Source organism: Giraffa tippelskirchi, chromosome 12 (genome assembly GCF_054371585.1).
Source record: "Giraffa tippelskirchi isolate mGirTip1 chromosome 12, T2T-mGirTip1v1.2.pri, whole genome shotgun sequence".
Classification (NCBI taxonomy): domain Eukaryota; kingdom Metazoa; phylum Chordata; class Mammalia; order Artiodactyla; family Giraffidae; genus Giraffa; species Giraffa tippelskirchi.
In genome coordinates, this window is record NC_137286.1 from 46,290,092 (window position 1) to 46,307,493 (window position 17,402).

At 48.5% G+C, this 17,402-nt stretch overlaps 1 protein-coding gene across 2 annotated transcripts in view; it reads left to right on the forward strand.

The window, feature by feature from the left end:
* RLBP1 (retinaldehyde binding protein 1) overlaps window positions 1-16,373 on the forward strand; it is a 61,002-nt gene extending 44,629 nt beyond the window's left edge. The window contains exons 1-8 of one of the 2 annotated variants that reach the window (XM_081547197.1): window positions 5,059-5,241; window positions 5,618-5,711; window positions 5,980-6,108; window positions 7,781-7,985; window positions 9,862-10,040; window positions 13,622-13,780; window positions 15,575-15,685; window positions 16,012-16,373. In XM_081547197.1, coding sequence (XP_081403323.1) covers window positions 5,700-5,711; window positions 5,980-6,108; window positions 7,781-7,985; window positions 9,862-10,040; window positions 13,622-13,780; window positions 15,575-15,685; window positions 16,012-16,170 — 954 coding nt within the window. In that variant the 5' untranslated portion in view covers window positions 5,059-5,241; window positions 5,618-5,699 and the 3' untranslated portion in view covers window positions 16,171-16,373. Of the gene's footprint in view, window positions 1-5,058; window positions 5,242-5,617; window positions 5,712-5,979; window positions 6,109-7,780; window positions 7,986-9,861; window positions 10,041-13,621; window positions 13,781-15,574; window positions 15,686-16,011 lie in introns of those variants that run through there. The other variant, XM_081547195.1, reaches the window with a different exon arrangement.
* Window positions 16,374-17,402: the final 1,029 nt, after the last annotated feature.

Genomic DNA, 17,402 nt, shown 5'->3' on the forward strand with positions numbered 1-17,402 from the left:
AGAGCACAAGGTGGCTGCCAGTCCTTGTGGGTCAGCCCACACTAGTTGAGGGACTCTCATTACCACTGTGTAATTTTAAGGAAGGTGTAGAATGTCCCTCAACCTGGGTTTTCCCACTTCTCAAAGCTGGGGGTTGAGGCCTGGGCCTCGCTGGGGTCCTCCTTGGCCCAGGGGAATTAGTACTGACTAAGAGAGAATGGCAATGACCAGACTCTTGTCCCCAGAAGCTGCTCCCCAGAAGAGGAGGCCACATCACCTTCCCCAGGAGCTGGGGGCAGGTGTGACTTCCCATGAGCTGTCACACCAGGGTCACTCTCACTTCTGGAGAAGAAGGCAGCCTTATGCGATGAATAATGAGAGGGCTTTAGAGGAACCAGGACTTGACTCTTTTCGAGCTGTGTGGCTTTGGGTAGGTCCCCTCACATCTTGGGACTCTGAGTTCTCTGTTCTGTGAAAAGGGGGGATTTACTCTCTACTTCACAGCAGAAAGGACAGGATCAGATAATGCTGGTAAGGCCCCTGCTGCAGTACAGAATGGGGGCACGGCGAATGCAAACCCCTCCCTCTGTGCCTCTAGCCTGGCAGAGAGAGCCGAGGACCCCACAGGGTCTGCCAGTGCGGCCTGCACAGGGCACTGTCCCCGCTCACACAGCGGCACCATTGTTCCAGCCAGAGAGGCTGGACGTGAACGTGACTCTTGAGAGGGGGGAAGGGCAGGGCAGAAGCACAGAAGGGCTGTGAGCAGAAGAATGCCACAGAAAGCTCTGCTCCTTACACAAGGCCTTGTGGCCTGTCCGCATCCTGAAAATCCCCACTCCGGTCAGGGCTGTGCCATCAACTCGAAAGTGTTCTTGGTAGAAAGGAATATTCCTCATGATGGAATCCATCACACAGTTTTTTTTTGTTGTTTTTTTTTTAAGTAATTAGTATTATTATTTTTGGCTGTACCACGTGGCATGCAGGATCTTAGTTTTCCCAACCTGGGCTCGAACCCATGTCCTCTACAGTAGAAGTGTGGAGTCTGAACCACTGGACTGCCAGGGAAGTTCCTATCATCCAGTTCTGACAGATCCTCTTCTTTGGTCTCTGGGCTTCCCAGGGGCCTCAGTGGTAAAGAATCTGCCTGCCAGTGCAAGAGATTCAGGTTCGATCCCCGGGTAGGGAAGAGCCCCTGGAGAAGGAAATGGCAACGCGATACAGGATTCTCGCCTGAAAAATTCCATGGACAGGGGAGCCTGGCGGACTACAGTCCATGGGGTCACAAAGAGTCGGACATGAACTGAGCACGCATGCATGCTTCTGGGGTCTCTATGTTTCCTTCCCACAGGGCAGCTTGAGCTCTCACCACCGCCTCCTTCCATTATCACCCTCACACTTGGTGAAGTACCTAGGGGGAAAAGAAAATCCAAGGACCCATCTATATCAGCTTGCTAAAGCTGCCGTAACAAAGTACTACAGACTGAGTGGCTTAAACAACAGAAATTCATTTTCTCACAATTCTGAAGGCTAGAAGTTTAAGGTCAAGGTGTCAGCAGGGCTGGTTTCTTTCTTTTTTGGTCATGCCACACGCGGCTTGTGGGATCTTAGTTCCTTGACCAAAAATGGAGCCTGGGCCCTGACAGTGAAATCGCCAGGGCTAGTTTCTTCTGAGACTTCTCTCCTTGGCTGGTCGATGGTGCCTTCTTCCTGGGTCTTCACGCCATCTTCCCTCTGTGTGGGTCAGTGTCCACATTCCCTCTTCTTATAAGGACACCAATGATTTGGATTAGGCCCCACTGTGATGACCTCATTTTTCCTTAATTACCTCTTGTATCTCCAAGTACAGTCGCATTCTGAGATCCTGGGGAATAGGACTTCCTCTGATGATCCCCACTGCTCTGAGGAGGAAACTGAGTCACTGAGCGGTGAAGTCACTTCTTGAAGCTAGCAGGTCCTGGAGGGGGCAATCTGGCTCCTAAGCAGGCTCTTATCACTGCTCACCACTGCCTGGAGGTGGGCCAGCCTAGTCTTGTTCTTTCCCCACACAGCCTTAACCAGTCACCTTCCCCAGTGGGCCCTGCTCCCTGCCCTACCATGCCAGGCCCTGCTGGGCTCAAGGGAGAGGGTGACCGGCCCAGATTCTCTGCTGCTGCCGTTTCCTCAATGATCACATTTCAATTTTCCCTCCGTCTCCAGCATGTCTTACCCTAGGGAGTGCTTTCTCAGACCCCCTCTGCAATGAGAGAGAGGAAGGGGAGGAGAGAATGGGACTGACCCAGATCCCACCCCCATGGCCCGGCTTCCACATGGCTGAGCAGTAACTCTGGAGCAGCCGCACACAAAGGAGGGCTTTGAGGGAGCTCCAGCTAGGCTCAAGCTGAGCCCCTCTCCCCCTTGGTGCATCACTTGCCCCAATCTGGGCCTCCCTGTGAGCCTGATTTAACCGGAAACTGTGGGCCCTGAGAAGTTCCTTGTGACCCAGTAATCCCAGCCTGCTGACTGGACCACACCCCCAGCAGAGGCAACCTCCAGACTCCCGGAGGACAGAGGCACCAGGTGTCCCAAGGAGGAGCTGCTAACTTGTCAGGTAAGTCAGTAGCAGGGGCCTGGCTGGGCCAGGAAGCTCAGGATTAGGGTGAGGAGTTTGTGGTGGGGAGACCACATTCCAGGCTGCCTCCAAAACTGAAACCAACTGGCCATTCTTCAGGTTGAGTCAGACCAACCTGATGGCAGATTTAGAAAATAAAAATATAGGTTACCCAGTTAAATGTGAATTTCAAATGAACCACCAATGCTTTTTTAGTGTAAGCGTATATGTTCTCAGTCTTTGTGACCCCGTGGACTGTAGTCCACCAGGCTCCTCTATCCATGGAATTTTTCAGACAAGAATGCTGAAGTGGGTTGCCATTTCCTACTCCAGGGGACCTTTCCAGCCCAGGGATTGAACCAGAGTCTCTTGCGTCTCATGCATTGGCAGGTGGATTCTTTACCACTGTACCATCTGGGAAGCCCTTTTTAGTATAAGTATATCCCAAATATTGTATGACACGTACTTAAACACTTCAAAACTTTTTTGTTCATCTGAAATTCATGTGTAAGTGGACATTCTGTATTTTATCTGGAAACCCTAGATGGAGGGAATAGCTTTGACATGGAGTGAGGGGTGGGTATTTTTTCCATGTATACAACTCATAAATCAATAGTTTAAAATCACAGTTAGTAGCTTGGACATATTTTATTTTTAATTTTTTGGCCATGCACAGCATGTCAGATCTTAGTTCCCCAACCAGAGATCAAACCCACATCCCCTGCGTTGGCAGCACAGAGTCTTAACCACTGGACCATCAGAGAAGTCTCCTGGGAATATTTTATTTTATTTTTTTAAAAACTTTTATTTTGTAATGGGGCATAGCCAGCTAACAATGTTGTGATAGTTTCAGTTGAACAGCGAAGGAACTCAGCTATACATACACTTGTATCCATTCTCCCGCCAATTCCCCTCCCATCCCTGGTCATGTGTTAAAAAGAGTTGCTGTACTGACTTTAACCCTTCATTTCTAAGACCCTTGACCTTGTGATGATCTGCTTAACTTTTTGGAGGTGTCTAGCTGTTGTCTCTCCCATCTGAGTCTCTCACTCGGGGAGTTCTATTAGCCTGTTACAGCAAAACCGAAGTGAGAGCACAGTTACATTTCAGTCTATCTTGTATATCTTTCTGCATATTTGGAAGTCTATCTCTCAGAAAGTTGACTTTGATTTTATTCCTGTTGGTGGATTACAGCCCCCCAGAACTTCCCTGTCCTGCTGGGGCTGCGGAGTGGGACAGGCAGGAGATGGAAGATCGTCAGATACTCCCTGGAATCTTCTAAGCCTCTCTCTGCAAGCTGGGGTAATGACCAGGATGGTGCTAAGAAAGAGAAAGGGAACTATGTTCCAGAGCAAATCACTGTGCTAGGTACTCTACAGAATTTATATGATCTTCATTACAACTCTATTTGGCAGGTGTGGTTATTATCCCCAATTTGCAGATGAGAAAACCGAGGCTCCAAAAGGTTCAACAATTTGCCTAAGATCACATGGGTGATAAATAACAAACCCTGATTCATACCTGGGTCTCTCTGACTCTAAAGGGTTTTCTGTGACACCTGCTGTCCTAAGAGTTTGCCTGGAGATATCTTGGCTCCGCTGCTGCTGCTGCTGCTAAGTCACTTCAGTCTTGTCCGACTCTGTGCGACCCCATAGACGGAAGCCCACTAGGCTCCCCCGTCCCTGGGATTCTCCAGGCAAGAACACTGGAGTGGGTTGCCACTTCCTTCTCCAATGCATGAAAGTGAAAAGTGAAAGTGAAGTTGCTCAGTCGTGTCCAACTCTTAGCGACCCCATGGACGGAAAATCCTCCATCCATGGGATTTTCCAGGCAAGAGTACTGGAGTGGGGTGCCATTGTCTTGGCTCTAGATGTCAAAAAAAGTCTTGGTGTCAGACAGACATAGGTTCAAGTCCCACCTCTGCCACTAGTCAACAGTGAACAGGTGACAGAACTGACCGACGGGAACCTGGTCAGAGGCAGGAGAGGAGTGGTGACGGGCCTGGGGATGTTTAGGTAGGAGAGGGGAAAATGTGAAAATAGAAGAATTGTCTCCAGAAATACTCAGCAGGATGTCATGTGGGCAAAGGATGAAACTTGTTCTGCTGGCCTCCCACTGCTTCTGTGTACATTATTTAATAAAATCTTCATAAACTTCCACCTCCCTTTTATAGGGGACAACCCAGATTCAGGTTAGATCACATCACTTGCAAGTGGAAGAGACAGAATTTGAACCCAGATCTGACTTCTGCCACAACAGGCTGCCTCTTGGTGCTGACGGAAAGTCACAGCTTGGTCTTGAGTCCTGATCCCTGGCTATTTCTGGCTGTGTGACCTTGGACAAGTCACCTACTCTCCTGGGCCTGTTTCCTCTTATGTAAAATGGGTATAATAATGCTGGCTCCCAGACGATGGATTTGAAAAGTGCATCACAAGGCACTGAACACGCACCCAGTTATGGTTATATAACTAGCCATTGTCCCTCCAGAGAGTGAATTCACTGGAATGGGGCCATCCACTGGGCTGGGGAGTTTCTCAGGTGCCCCTTGGGACTGAAAAAAGAGGGATACAAATGGGAAAAGGGATTGCCTTATCCCTCAGTGACCATGTAACCGAGAATGGAAGCCTGTTCTAGTTTCTCCCTGGGCCATCTCATTTTAAGACCTGAAGTTCGAGGTATATTTGTGTGTGTTCCTTCTTAGAGGGGTGTTTCCCAAAGCGTAGCCCAAGAACCACCTTATTCAGGGCCACTGGGGGTGCTGCTTTGTTTTTTTTGACTGCACCACATGGCAGGTAGGATCTTAGTTTTCCAACCAAGGATTGAACCCAGGTCCCCTGAACTGGAAGCATGGATTCTTAACCACTGGATCATGAGGGAAGTCCCTGGGATGCTGCTTTAAAATACAGATGTCTGGTCCCCAGTTCAGAGTCAGGCACAGGGCTGAGGCATCTGTGTTCCTAGCAAATGCCTCAAGTTACTCTGATGCACTCAAAAGTCTGAGATTCATAGTTCTGAAACAGTAACAGAAGAACTTCTCCATGCCTCCCCTAGGAAGGAGGCTGCCTTGAGAGGCCAAGACGGACAAAGCGGGCTTCTTTTTTGTCTGCAGCACTCTCAGTCTACCAGAGACAGCATGTCAGAGGGGGTGAGTACCCCCGTGCCCTGGGGCTCCCCTCTGTCCACCTTCCCTCCTTCCTTTTCTTCCTCGCTGTTTCTCCATTGTCTTATCTCCTCAAGGTTATGGCTTTCACCCTTCAAACCTCTTGATAGTCCCTGACCCCACTCACAGGGAGGAAGTTCAACAGTGACCTTGGGCAAAAGCTCTAGCTTGGGGTCTGAGCAGACCCATTTGGCTGGCTTGCTCAGGCTGATGGGGGCCTTTTTCTCTCTTTTCCTGGCTTCTCTCTCCTCAGGCGGGCACGTTCCGCATGGTCCCTGAAGAGGAACAGGAGCTCCGTGCCCAACTGGAGAGGCTTACAACCAAAGACCATGGACCTGTCTTTGGCCCGTGCAGCCAGCTGCCCCGCCACACCTTGCAGAAGGTGAGGTGGCCTAGGGATGTGTGAAGGGACAGGTAGGGAGGCAATAAGGGGGAATATATATTTTAAAAATATTTATTTATTTATTTGGCTGTGTCGGGTCTTAGTTGCAGCGTGTGGGATCTTTACTTGTGGTATGCAGGACCTTTTAGTCATGGTATGTGAGATCCAGTGCCCTGACCAGGAATCGAACCTGGGTTCCCCTCATTGGGTGCACAGAGTCTCAGCCACTGGACCATCATGGTAGTCCCAACATAAAGGAATACTGATAACATCCTCTCCCTGTAGAAGGGGTCCAGTACCAGCCCTCTGGGTCATTCTGGACCTAAAGGACTGGCTTGTTCTAGGGGCTATTCTGAAAGTCAGGGCCATGGTAGCAGCTGGGTCAACCAGATGTCCAGACCACCCTATTTTAAAACTATGGCACCAACAGAGTTCCCTGGAATTAATGCTGGGATCTAGGGCTTCTGGACCAGGGATCATCCTAGACTCAGACGTGAGGAACCCTGATTTGCAATGGCTTTAGAGAACACGGATACAACTGCTGCCCCCAGCTGGATAGGGAAAGGCCTGAGTCCTAATATCACACCAACTTCTACCTTGCTGTGTGACCTTGAGGAAACTGCTTTCCCTCTTTGGGTCTTGTCTTCGGTATCTATGAAAGAAGGTTGTTGGACTAGTTCAGAGATGATCAGACCGTGGCAGAGCTAGCCTGGGGTTGAGCTGGCCCTGGGGTCCTGGCTTCCATCTTTGCTGGGCATCTCAAGGGAAAGCTGCTCTGAGTTCCCCCAGACCTGCCTTCACCCCTCATGCCATCCAAGGAAAGAACCGCCCCTGGCATGCTGAGGATTTCTCCAGGCTCATCTAAGGGGAGGAATGTGAGGGAGAGGGCAGGCTGACATCTGACTGGTATCTTTATTTTTTTTTTAATTAATGGTATTTTTAATTTTGAGAAGATCAGAAATGAACCTGGGATGCAGCAGAGTGAAGCAATTAACAGTTCAACCTGAACAGGAGTTTCAGCTTCAACTCTTTTTACCTGGGTGATCTTGGGCAAGAATATCTCGACCTCTATGAGCCTCAGTCTGCTCACCCTGAGAAATGGGGGATAAGAATACAACCTTCCTGTGGCCAAGATTTAAAAACATCATGTATTGGACTTTCCTGGTGGTCCAGGGGCTAAGACTCTGCCCTCCCAGTGCAGGGGACCCGGGTTCCATTCCTCATCAGGGAACTGGGATTTCACATGCCCCAGCTAGGAGTTCGAATGTGTCTGGGTCAGTCTCTCAGTCGTGTCCGACTCTTTGCAACCCCTTGGCTCCTATGGGCTGCAACTAAGACCCAGGGCAGACAAATCAATAAAATTTTTGTAAAAAAACATATCTACAGGACTTAGCAGTGTGCTAATTCAGGGCTCCAGTAAGCACAGGTTGTTGTGTTAGAAACATTTAGCCCTTTGGCCGTCTCCTGCAAACAAACCCAGGATGAGCAGTTTGACCTAATTTTCTCCAGATGTAATGGGCAGTCTGAGCTGCTGTGCTGATGCTGCTCTCGTGGGCAGAGGAGCGATGGCACTACCTGCCGTGCCCTCTGCCTGTCTGCCGGTCTGGCACCGGGAGGAGCCTCCCACACCGCGCCTGCCTGACTTCGTGCCTGCACCCCGCCCCTGCTCCAGGCCAAGGACGAGCTGAATGAGAAGGAGGAGACCCGGGAGGAGGCTGTGCGGGAGCTGCAGGAGTTGGTGCAGGCGGAGGCGGCCTCCGGGCAGGAACTGGCGGTGGCCGTGGCGGAGAGGGTGCGGGGAAAAGACAGCGCCTTCTTCCTGCGCTTCATCCGCGCGCGCAAGTTCCACGTGGGGCGTGCCTACGAGCTGCTCAGAGGTGAGGCCCTGAGAAGGTTGCGGGGTTGGGGAATGAGGGGGAAGGTCATGAGGATGGTGTGGACCCTCATCCAGGCACTGAGGAGACTGACCACTCCACCTCCCTCCCATGCTTTGTCAAGTGACTGTATCTGAGCCTTCTCCTTCTCATCTGTAAAATGGGTGTGGGAACTGAATAGTCTCTGAGATCCTTTTCCGTTCTGACAATGAGTGAGTCTGGCAGGACCAGATTCCTGGAAATCCGGCCCCTCTTTCCACTCTCAATGAGCAGAACTTAGCCACCCAAACTGGGAGCCCAAGACATGAGAGCTTCCTCTCCAACCCCTGCTCCCTCCTTCCCCGCATCAGCCCCTCCCAGGCTTTGGCTCTGGAGCGCTGCATGGAAGGTGGGTATGAGCCTGATTCCTAGCAGGTACCCAAACCTCACTAAGAGTGGAACTGAAGATGGTGCCTGCCCTGGGAGTGAGCCTGGAGGACAGAACCTCCCTGGCCACGCCTGCTGGATGGAGACCAAGTCTTTGATACTGTTGGAGGGAACGGTGTCTGAGCAGGTGCTCTGCAGCCTAATGATTCTCCTTACTTCTTTAAAAAAGATTTTTTTTTCCATTATTCTTTTTGTTTTTTTGGCTGCGGGACCTTAGTTCCCACACCAGATATCCACCAGCGCCCCCCTGCAGTGGCAGCCTGGAATCTTAACCACTGGACTGCTAGGAAAGTCCTTCTCCTAACTCCTTCCTTCCTTCTACAAATGTTAATTCACTGCTGCTCTGTGCCAATGGCTGTTTCAGGCCAAAGGATGCAGCTGAGAACAAAGTAGACAAGAACTTCCCGCCCTCGTGGGCCTGATAGTCTAATGGTAGGAATAACAAATCAAACAATTAAAAATATACAGAGAAAAATAAAAGAGGTGGATATAAAGGACTGAGGGGTTGAAGTTTTAGGTAAAATGATTAGGAAGGCTCTAGTGCAAAGGAAACTTTTAAAGAAAAGCTAGAAAGAAGTGAGATGCCCAAGGAAAGAGCAATAAGGCAGAGGGTACAGCAAGGACAAAAAGTGGGTGGTGGGAATGTGCCTGGGGTATTGGAGGAACAGCAAGGAGGTCAGTGGCTTTCCCTTAGGCAAATGCCTCCCAAACTCCTCCTCTGGGCCTGGCTCCTCCAGGGTCTGGTGGAGGAGACAACCACAGAGAAGAAGGGACCCATTCAGGATGGCTCAGGATGGAGTTGGTGGGTGGTGGAAGTCCTGCTGAAATTAGAAGGGACTCTGTGTCTTGCCTGAGGTTTGGATTTTATCTGGGGGTTATTTCCCCACCCCTGCTCAGCTAACCCTGTGCCCAACTGAGACAGCTGTGCATCTACTCGTGGGAAAGAGAAAAATAACCAGTAATAGCTGTCCTCAGATTTAGGATTACACGTTATGTTTGTACAGTTTACTGATGGCATTTATACCCGGAAAAAATTCATGCATTTTTTTCCCACTTTTTATTTTGTATTAGGATATAGCCAGTTAATAGTATTGTGATAGTTTCAGGTGGACAGCAGAGTGACTCAGCCATCCTTCCCCCCGAACTCTGCTCACATCCAGGCTGCCACACAACGTTGAGCACAGTTCCCTGTGCTAGACAGTAGCATACCTGGAATCTTGTTTGATTATCACAGCAACTTGGTGAGATAGGCCAGTATTATCCTCCTATCTTTTGGAGGGAAAACTTGGGGTACAGAAATGTTGAGTGCCCTGCTGGATTACACACAGCATGTAGGTGAGGAGCCAGGCAGGAGCCCGGGTCTCTGCATGCCCACCATGTGCCACCCCGGGAGGGGCTGGCTCCCTGAGGGGCCGGCTCCCTGAGGGGCCTCCTCTGCTCCCCTTCTTGCCAGGCTACGTGAACTTCCGGCTGCAGTACCCAGAGCTCTTCGACAGCCTGTCGCTGGAGGCCATCCGCTGCACCGTCGAGGCTGGCTACCCTGGTGTCCTCTCCACTCGGGACAAGTATGGCCGAGTAGTCATGCTCTTCAATATTGAGAACTGGGACTCTGAAGAAATTACCTTTGATGAGGTCAGTGGGGGCTTGCCTGGTTCCCTGCCATCGCCTGGGTTGGGTTCCCTTCTCTAGATCTGGTCTCCATTGGAACCTCATTCCTGGCTCCCCAGGAGGCAAGGTTTGTGAGGGAATGTCCAGTAAACTCACGGCACCAAGCCGTTTCCAGGCAGGAAGAGAAGTCCTTGGATGTGCCGTGGCAGCTGGAAAACCCAGCAGCTTTGCGGGCAGGGCCCACTGGCCAGTACATGGCTGCCCCCTGGTATCCCTGCTGAGTGGGAGTGACAGCTGTGGGCCATGAGCTGGGATCAACCCTGCCAAATGCTGAAAGCTGAGAGCGCACCGAGAACAGGGCTTAGTGGACTGTGGACTGGGAGAGATTCTGGAAAGCATGGGTTCCAATCTGTTAAGCAGCCTGAGTTCTTTGCATTTGAGTATGTGTGTGATTTCACTTGTCAAGCCCTTAAGAGAGCTGTTGTAGTGGGGGATGTAGGGTTCATCTCTTGGGAGGACGTTGGCATGTGCCACCAAGCCTTAAAGAAAATGTACAAACTTATTTTAGAAAATGCCATCTAGTTGTCACAACAATGTGTATTTAAAAGGCCATCTTCCCCCCCCCAATGACTTGAGATGCCATCTTTATCATATTCTGCATCTTCATAGGTACTTGGATCTATTTCTGGACTTCCTACTCTGTGCCATCGGTCTGTCTTTTCATGCTCCACGCTGTTTTAATCATAGAGACAGTATCAGTTCAGTTCAGTTCAGTCGCTAAGTCATGTCCGACTCTTTGCAACCCCATGGACAGGCCTCCCTGTCCATCACCAACTCCCATAGTTTACTCAAACTCATGTCTATTGAGTCGGTGATGCCATCCAACCATCTCATCCTCTGTCGTCCCCTTCTCCTCCCACCTTCAATTTTTCCTAGCATCAGGGTCTTTCCAAATGAGTCATTTCTTCACATCAGGTGGCCAAAGTATTGGAGCTTCAGCTTCAGCATCAGTCCTTCCAATGAATATTCAGGACTGATTTCCTTTAGGATTGACTGGTTGGATCTCCTTGCAGTCCAAGGGACTCTCAAGAGTCTTCTCCAACACCACAGTTCAAATGCATCAATTCTTCGGCGCTCAGTTTTCTTTATGGTCCAACTCTCACATCCATACATGAGTACTGGAAAAACCATAGCTTTGACTAGTTGGACCTTTGTTGGCAAAGTAATGTCTCTGCTTTTTAATATGCTGTCTAGGTTGGTCATAACTTTCTTTCCAAGGAGTAAGCGTCTTTTAATTTCATGGCTGCAGTCACCATCTATAGTGATTTTGGAGCCAAATAAAATAAAGTCTGTCACTGTTTCCACTGTTTCCCCATCTATTTGCCATGAAGTGATGGGACAAGTGGATGAAGCACAAGCTGGAATCAAGACTGCAGGGAGAAATATCAATAACCTCAGATACGCAGATGATACCACCCTTATGGCAGAAAGCGAGGAAGAACTAAAGAGCCTCTTGATGAAAGTGAAAGAGGAGAGTGAAAAAGCTGGCTTAAAACTCAACATTCAGAAAACTAAGGTCATGCCATCTGGTCCCATCACTTCATGGCTGAAGTGAACTGAACTGAATTGATGGGACCAGATGCCATGATCTTAGTTTTCTGAATGTTGAGTTTTAAGCCAGCTTTTTCACTCTCCTCTTTCACTTTCATCAAGAGGCTCTTTAGTTCTTCCTCGCTTTCTGCCATAAGGGTGGTATCATCTGCGTATCTGAGGTTATTGATATTTCTTCCCAGCAATCTTGATTCCAGCTTGTGCTTCATCCAGCCCAGCGTTTCTCATGATGTACTCTGCGTATAAGTTAAATAAGCAAGGTGACAATATATAGCCTTGACGTACTCCTTTCCCTATTTGGAACGAGTGTGTTGTTCCATGTCCAGTATAGAATGTTAAATATCTGTTGGGATTAATTCAGTCCTTAATGCTCCTCTTTTTCAGGGCTTTTCTAACTATTCTTGCATGTTTACCCTCCCTAAAACAATTAGAATTAACTTGTTTGGCTCTAGGAGAAAAACCTAGAAGATTTTTATTGGAGTAACATTAATGTAAATAACAAATGAGGAGAATCAGTATCAGTATGAATGCAACATCCATGGCCTGTGGTACCATCCATAAAAAAGGGATGCCTTCCCTTTAATTAATACATTTTGAGCTTCCAGAAGTTTTTGAAAGTTTTCAATCCTTACACACATTTGTCATTAAAGTATTTATTTTATTGTTTTTGCTATTAGTGGAACTTTCTCTGCCATTATATCTCCTAATTGGTTATTTATTGCATCTATGAAGATTATTGTTTTTGTCTCTTAGTTTCATATCCTAGTGTTTTTACTAAATTTTCCTGTTATTTATGTTACTCATACAATTGATTCAGATTTCCTAAGAATGCTATAATAATTGTAATTAGAGGAAATTTTTTCTTTTCCTTTTCTAGTTCTTATGCCCCTGATTAAAACAAAAACAAAAAAAACCACCAACAAAAAAAATTTGAATGCATTGGTCAATACTTCTGTGGTGAGGAAAGTGGGCATGCTTATCTTGTTCCTGACCCTACTAGGAATGCCTGTAGTGTCTGCTACTGAATAAGATATTGGCTTTAGGACTGAGGCATACATATATCTGCTAAGGAAGAGACTTACAAATATATATTTTTCTGATTACATAAGTGATACCACTCATTTTAGAAAATACAAAAAAAAAATCACAAATTTAAAATCATCCAGAATTCTACCACCCAGAGATTTCTACCACTGACATTCTTCCAAGTCTATTTTTTTCAAGAAACCTAGAAACGTACGTGCATGCAAATACATAGACATACACATTTTTTCTTATAAACATGGATTGTACTCTACAATAATATACCATGAGTGGATATCTTTCTGTATCATTAGTCTTATATATCACTATTCCAGAATACCCCATGGTGTGAATATACCATAATTTCACCAGTCCCTTATTGCTGGACATTTAGGTTGTTCCACTATTATAATGGTATAAGGATAGACACTCTGGGATCTAACCGTGGATACGACATTGAAGATTATTTGATTATTTTCTTGGGATACATTCAGAGAGGTGGACTGTCCCAGCTCCAAGCCTGTGACAAATTACCTCTAATTTGCTTACTGGTATAGCTCTTCCCTTAAGACCTTTTTAAAAAATTTTCTTTCTTTCTTTTGGCTATGTTGGGTCTTCGTTGCTGTGTAGGCTTTTCTCTAGTTGTGGTGAGCGGGTGCTGCTCTCCAGTTTCTGTGTGCAGACTTCTCATTGCAGTGGCTTCTCTTGCTGCGGAGCACAGGCTCTAGGCACACGGGCTTCAGTAGCTGTGGCTCCCGGGCTCTAGAGCTCAGACTTAGTAGTTATGGTGCAAGGGCTTTGTTGCTTTGTGGCAAGTGGGATCTTCCCAGACCAGAGATCAAGCCCAAGTCTCCTGCATTGGCAGGTGGATTCTTTACCACTGAACCTCTAGGGAAACCCTCCCCTTAGGACCTTGAGTCTTAACTGTCCTTATGGGTTGGATCTTACAGCCCATTCACTTTGTGCCCAAGATCTTGCAGGCATACTGCTTCATCCTGGAGAAGCTTCTGGAGAATGAGGAAACTCAAATCAATGGCTTTTGCATCATTGAGAACTTCAAGGGCTTCACTATGCAGCAGGCTGCTGGACTTCGGCCTTCCGATCTCAGAAAGATGGTGGACATGCTCCAGGTGAGGCCTCAGAACTCTGTCCTGCAGGAGCCTATCATGGGTGGGGAGACTGGGAGGCAGGGTCCAGTTTTCTGGCTTAATGATGCTGGCAGGGGCCTCAGAAGGCAACTACCTAGTGCCCAAAAGAGCAGTGACAATCACAACTCCAACCACAAACACTTCATGGTGATCCACAGTTTGCCATGTATTCACATTCATCATTTCATTTACTCCTTACAAACATTCTCTCCCTGCCTCATTGCTTCATTTTACAAACCTGGAAACCTAGGCTCAGAGATTTGAGTGACTTCTCAAGGTCACACAGGTATCAAGGGGCCGAGATGGGACTTAAACTACACCTTCTGGCCTGGAATCCCATTCTCTGTTCCCTTTTGTCATGCTTTCTCCCTCTGCATGTGAATTTTTCCTGAGAAAGAGTTACCACTAATGCCCCGTGACAACTCACTCCTATATACTGATGTATCTGAAGTCCTGTCTTAGAATGGTAACAGTGACAGATTTTACTTTCTTGGGCTCCAAAATTGCTGCAGATGCTTACTTCAGCCATGAAATTAAAAGACGCTTGCTTCTTGGAAGAAAAGCTATGACCAACCTAGACAGCATATTAAAAAGCAGAGACATTACTTTGCCAACAAAGGTCCATCTAGTCAAAGCTATGGTTTTTCCAATAATCATGTATGGATGTGAGAGTTGGACCATAAAGAAAGCTGAGCACCGAAGAACTTATGCATTTAAACTGTGGTGTTGGAGAAGACTCTTGAGAGTCCCTTGGACTGCAAGGAGATCCAATCAGTCAATCCTAAAGGAAATCAGTCCTGAATATTCATTGGAAGGACTGATGCTGAAGCTGAAGCTCCAATACTTTGGCCACCTGATGTGAAGAACTGACTCATTTGAAAAGACCCTGATGCTGGGAAAGATTAAAAGCAAGAAGAGAAGGGGATGACAGAGGATGAGGTGTTTGGATGGCATCACCGACTCGATGGACATGAGTTTGAGCAAGCTCCGGGGGTTGGTGATGGACAGACAGGGAGGCCTGGCGTGCTGCAGTCCATGGGGTTGCAAAGAGTCGGACACGACTAAGCGACTGAACTGAACTGAACTGAATCTAATCTTAAATCTGCTTTGCCTTGGAAAGGAGAGATGGAAGGTGAGGGTCACGGGAGGGGATGGAGGACAATTGTTGTTGTTCAGTCGTTCAGTCGTGTCCAACTCTTTGCGACCCCATGGACTGCAGCACACCAGGCCTCCCTGTCCCTCACCATCTCCCCGAGATCGCCCAAACTCACGTCCATCGAGTTAGCGACGCCATCCAGCCATCTCATCCTCTGTCGTCCCCTTCTCCTCCTGCCTTCAATCTTTCCCAGCATCAGGGTCTTTTCCAATGAGTGGGCTCTGCGCATCAGGACAATAGGGCATGACAACAGTGTCCCTCTGGTCTATCACAGCTTGTAGTCTACTCAGCAGGCAAGTGGCTTTGAAAAAACTCGGTCACCTAAAAGCCAAGCAAGGCTGCGTTTCCATTTCCACTCCACCAATGGCAGGGTCTTGTGCATCAGCAGGAAGAGGGTTGGGCTGCCTCTGGGGCATCCTCCCTTCAGTTTGGAGCTGCGATGAAGCCAGGGCTCCCCAGGTACTGGCCTGGGGATGAAACCTGCAGTGGGCTATCCTCTGGGGCAACTGTGTGATGAGAGCTCTGTCTTCATGTCATGGGAAGAGGCAGTGTAGTGGGAGAGTGAGTGGGAACCTTTGAGGTCAAGGGGCCATGTGGTGGGATGCTATCTGTCCCTGCAGGATTCCTTCCCAGCTCGGTTCAAAGCCATCCACTTCATCTACCAGCCGTGGTACTTCACCACCACCTACAACGTGGTCAAGCCCTTCTTGAAGAGCAAATTGCTCCAGAGGGTGAGTCTGTGGCTGCACAGGGAAGGTGCCCACTGATCGTCTGGTGTGTGGGTGAGTGAGTGAATGGGCTTGTAGCAGGAAAGGGTTCAGGAGACAAGAGGGATGAGGGTGGAGGAGGAAGGAACCCCACCTAAGCCCTCCTTGGGCTCTGTACCAAGATTTGGAACCAAGTGGATCCCATGGACAGCACAGCAAGGAGGACTTTTGGGAAGGACATCACCAGGCAGAGATGGCATGTGTGCCTTTGTCCTCCTGTTCCTCTTCTCCCCCAACCTCATCCTTAGGGTGCCCCCTTGCTCAGACCCATCTCCTCTGCTTCCTTGCAGGTCTTTGTCCATGGAGAAGACCTCTCCAGCTTCTACCAGGAATTCGACGAGGACATCCTGCCCTCCGACTTCGGGGGTACACTGCCCAAGTATGATGGCAAAGCTGTTGCTGAGCAGCTCTTTGGTCCTCGGGACCAAACTGAGAACACAGCCTTCTGAGAACATCTCCTGCCATCTGACCTGTAGTTAGCATCCCTGGGCCTCTCCTCAGCTGCCCTGGACCCAGAAGGCTGTGAAAAAGGGCTTCCTGGGGTGACTGTGGTTCCCCTGAACCTCCCTAAGCTTGTGCGAACTCAGATGTCATCCTCCTCCTAAGCTGGGGTCCAATAAAAAAAGCAGGGGAACTTCCTGAGCGTGATAAAGTGAGGATAGTTGTATTTCTACTGCCTCTGAAGCTTTAGGACACAGACTTGGTGTGGGGTTGAGTTTCAAAGACACTAATCAAGCTTCTGAATGATTTCCTTTGTAATAGAGTTTTACTGTTTAGAATCTGTGAAAATAGGCAAGGAGTCTGGTTTTAAAGGTCTCTTCCTCCCTAAAAATACAAAAAATAAAAGATAAAAGAGGAGGAAAGTAAAAGTGTTAGTTGCTCAGTCCAAAAGGGGAGGGATATGAGTCCAAAGGATCTGGCAAGTATAGTGATCTTAGTGGCTGGTAGGCAGGTGAAAGGTTTTCCATGTTGAATTCTGGGGTGGAAGCAGCCTTGACGTGGCTCCATTTTGGGGTGGTCTGGTCCTCCTCCTCTGATATATGCAATGATGGTCAGGAGCTTGGACCTCCTTCAAGGGTGGCAGTTGTGTTCCCCTCCTTCTGTCTGTGGAGTCCCTCCACTAAAGCTGTCTCCTCCGGACCCCTCGCCTCCACGGATTTACAGATGGTATCTTCTCTGAGCACTCTCCCAGTCCTCAAGTCATACAGGGAAAGCTCTTATTTGTCTTTAGTCTCTCCCTACAGCAGTGAGCTTCTATTTTCAAGCTCTGCATATTTAGACAAATATAAATGCTTTTCTTTCTGTGGAGTAGGCTTTCCTCAAAACGTCTGATGATTTTTCTGTGTGTTTTGGGCATGTTGCTCCCTCTTGGGAAAGGCCTGGCTTCTTCTGGGCATGGGGCTCAGAGGCACTGACTATTTCTTCTCCCAAGGTCCTGCACTGACTTTCCCACTCACACAGACACTTGTTCCTGTTATCTGGCTTGTGGTGATGGGTGAGGGTCGACTGGCCTGGCTGTTCTCACTGAGGTACCCCAGTAATCATCCCAAGACTTTCCTGCTCTTGCCTCCTTCTGAGCACGAAAGCACCCTTGGTGCTGTGCCCACCTTTTGGTGCAAGACCTTCAGCTGTTACCTGGGCTGTGGGTTCAATCCAGTGCCCTCTGCTTTCACTCCTTTGG